At 39.1% G+C, this 2,796-nt stretch overlaps 1 protein-coding gene across 1 annotated transcript; it reads right to left on the bottom strand.

The window, feature by feature from the left end:
* Positions 1–574: 574 nt before the first annotated feature.
* Positions 575–1,588, bottom strand: LOC107021382. The gene is made up of 2 exons (XM_015222031.1): positions 1,406–1,588; positions 575–892 (listed from the first exon to the last, which is right to left on the bottom strand). The coding sequence occupies exons 1-2, from the start codon at positions 1,586–1,588 to the stop codon at positions 575–577; spliced, it is 501 nt and encodes a 166-aa protein (XP_015077517.1).
* Between the last annotated feature and the right edge of the window lie 1,208 nt (positions 1,589–2,796).

The following is a 2,796-nucleotide window of genomic DNA, read 5'->3' as shown; positions in this document are numbered from 1 at the left end:
TTGTATGAAACCTTTGTCAAGTAAATCTTTGAGTTTAAGCTTTAGTTCCTTCAACTCGTCCGGAGCCATCCAGTAAGGAGGGATTGAAATAGGCTTCAGATCCGGCAACAAGTCTATGTTGAAGTCTATTTCCCGTTTGGGAGGGATTCCGAGAAAGTAATCGAGGAAGACTTATGCAAAATCCTTCACTACGGGTACCGACTCTAAAGGAGGAACCTCAGACTTAAGGTCCTTGACCCTCACAATATGGTAAAGACACCTCTTAGAAATCATCCTACAAGCTATTAGACATGAAATAATTTGATCTCTAGGGATTGAGTTTCCCTCCTTCCATTCTAAGACGAGATCATTAGGAAATTGTAACTTAACTACCCTTGTTCTACAATCAATAAAAGCAAAAAAAGAATGCAACTAATCCATCCCCAATATGTCATCAAAGTCCTACATATCTTTCTAGCCACAACGAAGTCACCCACCGAGGTAGTAACCAAAAAAGGTTCAATCAAAACATCGGGTAGAACGTCAAACTTTTTAGCTACTAATGAAGTTACAAAAGATAAGGTAGCACCGAGATCTAGTAAAGCATAGACATTAATGGAGAACATTTGGAACATATTGTGACGACATCGTGAGAATCCTCTCGTTCACCCCTAGAGCGGAGAGCATAGAAGTGATTCTTCTTAGAAGCATCGGTACTAGAACCTCTTGCTTTTTCTTTATTACTCTCCCTCCCCGTATCCTTAAACACGGGACAATCTCTCACTTTATTGCCATTCTTTCCACAGGCGAAGCAATTACCCGTTCTCACTAAGCATTCACCTATATGCTTTTTACCAGATTTGGTACAAGTAGGTTTCTCACTTAGTGAATTTCCACGTCTTCCCCCTGGAACCTAGGGTTAGACACCCTATTCTTGCTAGCCATCGGAAATTTAGTAGAATCTTAGTTGGAGAATCTCTTCTTGAACTTAGGCGTGTCTTGGATTTCAAACTTGCCCTTAGAAGTACCTCCTTCATAAGACATTTCCCTCTTAGCATCCCTATTCTTCCTCTTAAACCTACTCTTCTTAACTTGTCAAGCATGAACCATCAAATGAGAAATGTACATGTTTTCATAAATCATCACCGAATGACACTCATCCACAAGATCATTGAACACACCCCTCACAAAATGGGTGATTTAATCTCTAGGATTGGTCACCAAAAGAAGAGGCATACTTAGACAACTTAGTGAATTTTGAGGTATATTCTAGCACATTCATACCTCCATGACGAAGGTTGATGAACTCTACTATTTTTTTCTCTTTTTTACCCCTTGGGAAGAACATATCAAGACAAGCCCTCCTAAAGACGTCCCAATTTATTAGACCCACTCTACAGCCCTATTGTCCCTCCATAGAGTATACCGATGTTTGAGCAACATCTTTGAGTTGATTTGCGTCTAGCTCGGTTTTCTCATTAGAACTCACTCCCGTAACATATAAGATCTTGTAGACCTCATCAGAAAAGTCTTGGGAGTCTTCATTCACTTTAGACCCAAAGAACATTGGAGGGTTCATCCTTGTAAAGTCCCTCAAGCGAAAAGCCATGGTACTAGCATTTTGATTCACCTGGGGTCCAACTTCCCTGTTTGCTTAAGCCGCCATAGCTTGAACTTGAGTAGCTATCTCTTGATCTTGAGTACTCATATCTTGATCCAAGTTGATGAAATTCAACCTTATCTTTCCATCTGACATGGCCGGAGGATTGATCGGAGCTTGGTCCCCTTGAGGAGCTTGTTCTTGAGGATGAGCTTGATTGTCTTGCGGAGGAAATCCCGCATTAGCTATCTCCTCTTCAACTGTTCTTGTGGCTGACCTTTTAGTATTCACAGCCAATAACCACAATAAAAAGTTTAGAAGAAAAAGGACACATAGAGTTGTCATTCTTGAGGCACAACTTTCAAGAATACCAAAAAGGTGAGAATCTCTTAAGCATCACATAGACTCGCATTCATAAGTGTGGCGTGCTTCACACACATGAACAAGACTATGTGTAGACGTGGTTTAGAGAGACATCACTCCTAAGACTACTCAACCTCATGCTCTTGTAACGACCCAAAGGTGGACGTTACCGACGTACGATACAAAGAGAAGTCTCACACAAGCCTCTCGTATCAATCATCACATAATATACCCTCTAAAATAAATAAGAATTCAAAACTTTCTTCACACACGAAGAATACTTTCATTATTACCCAAGCTGAAGACTATATTTAAAAACATCTATCTTACAATATAACTTTAAACCGTCTAATACTTTGAATGTACAACATAGGGAATAATCCCATACAAGACTTAAATAAAGACTAAATACATAAAAGGAACATCTGCTTCTTGTCCTAAAATCGATGAGGGCTCACCAATAGTTCATCTTCAACCCTTAGAAGCCTATCCATCATCCATGGCATATCAAGACTTCCCATTCCCTACACTTTAGTCAAAAAGTAAAAGAAGGAGTTAGCACATTTAATGAACTAATTATGGAATTCATGCAAAAATCATGAAAAAGAGACATTTAGTATAGAAACATGCTTTCATGACACTTTTATAAAGAAAAACCGTAATAAAAGAGTTAAAAGAGACATAATCCAAGTCAAAAATCACATATAGAATATTTCCAAGTAACATCAATCACATAACCATATTACATAGTCCCCCTACTAAAGGTTATCCTATGACCCACCTACGTAAAATATGAAGCGGCTGCCCATACAACCCCTTCACACACACCTAGGTGATCCTTAAGACTACCTAAA

This window comes from Solanum pennellii, chromosome 1, assembly GCF_001406875.1.
Source record: "Solanum pennellii chromosome 1, SPENNV200".
NCBI classification, from domain to species: domain Eukaryota; kingdom Viridiplantae; phylum Streptophyta; class Magnoliopsida; order Solanales; family Solanaceae; genus Solanum; species Solanum pennellii.
Note: the sequence above shows the minus strand (reverse complement) of the source record. Positions and strands in the feature narration are given on the sequence as shown.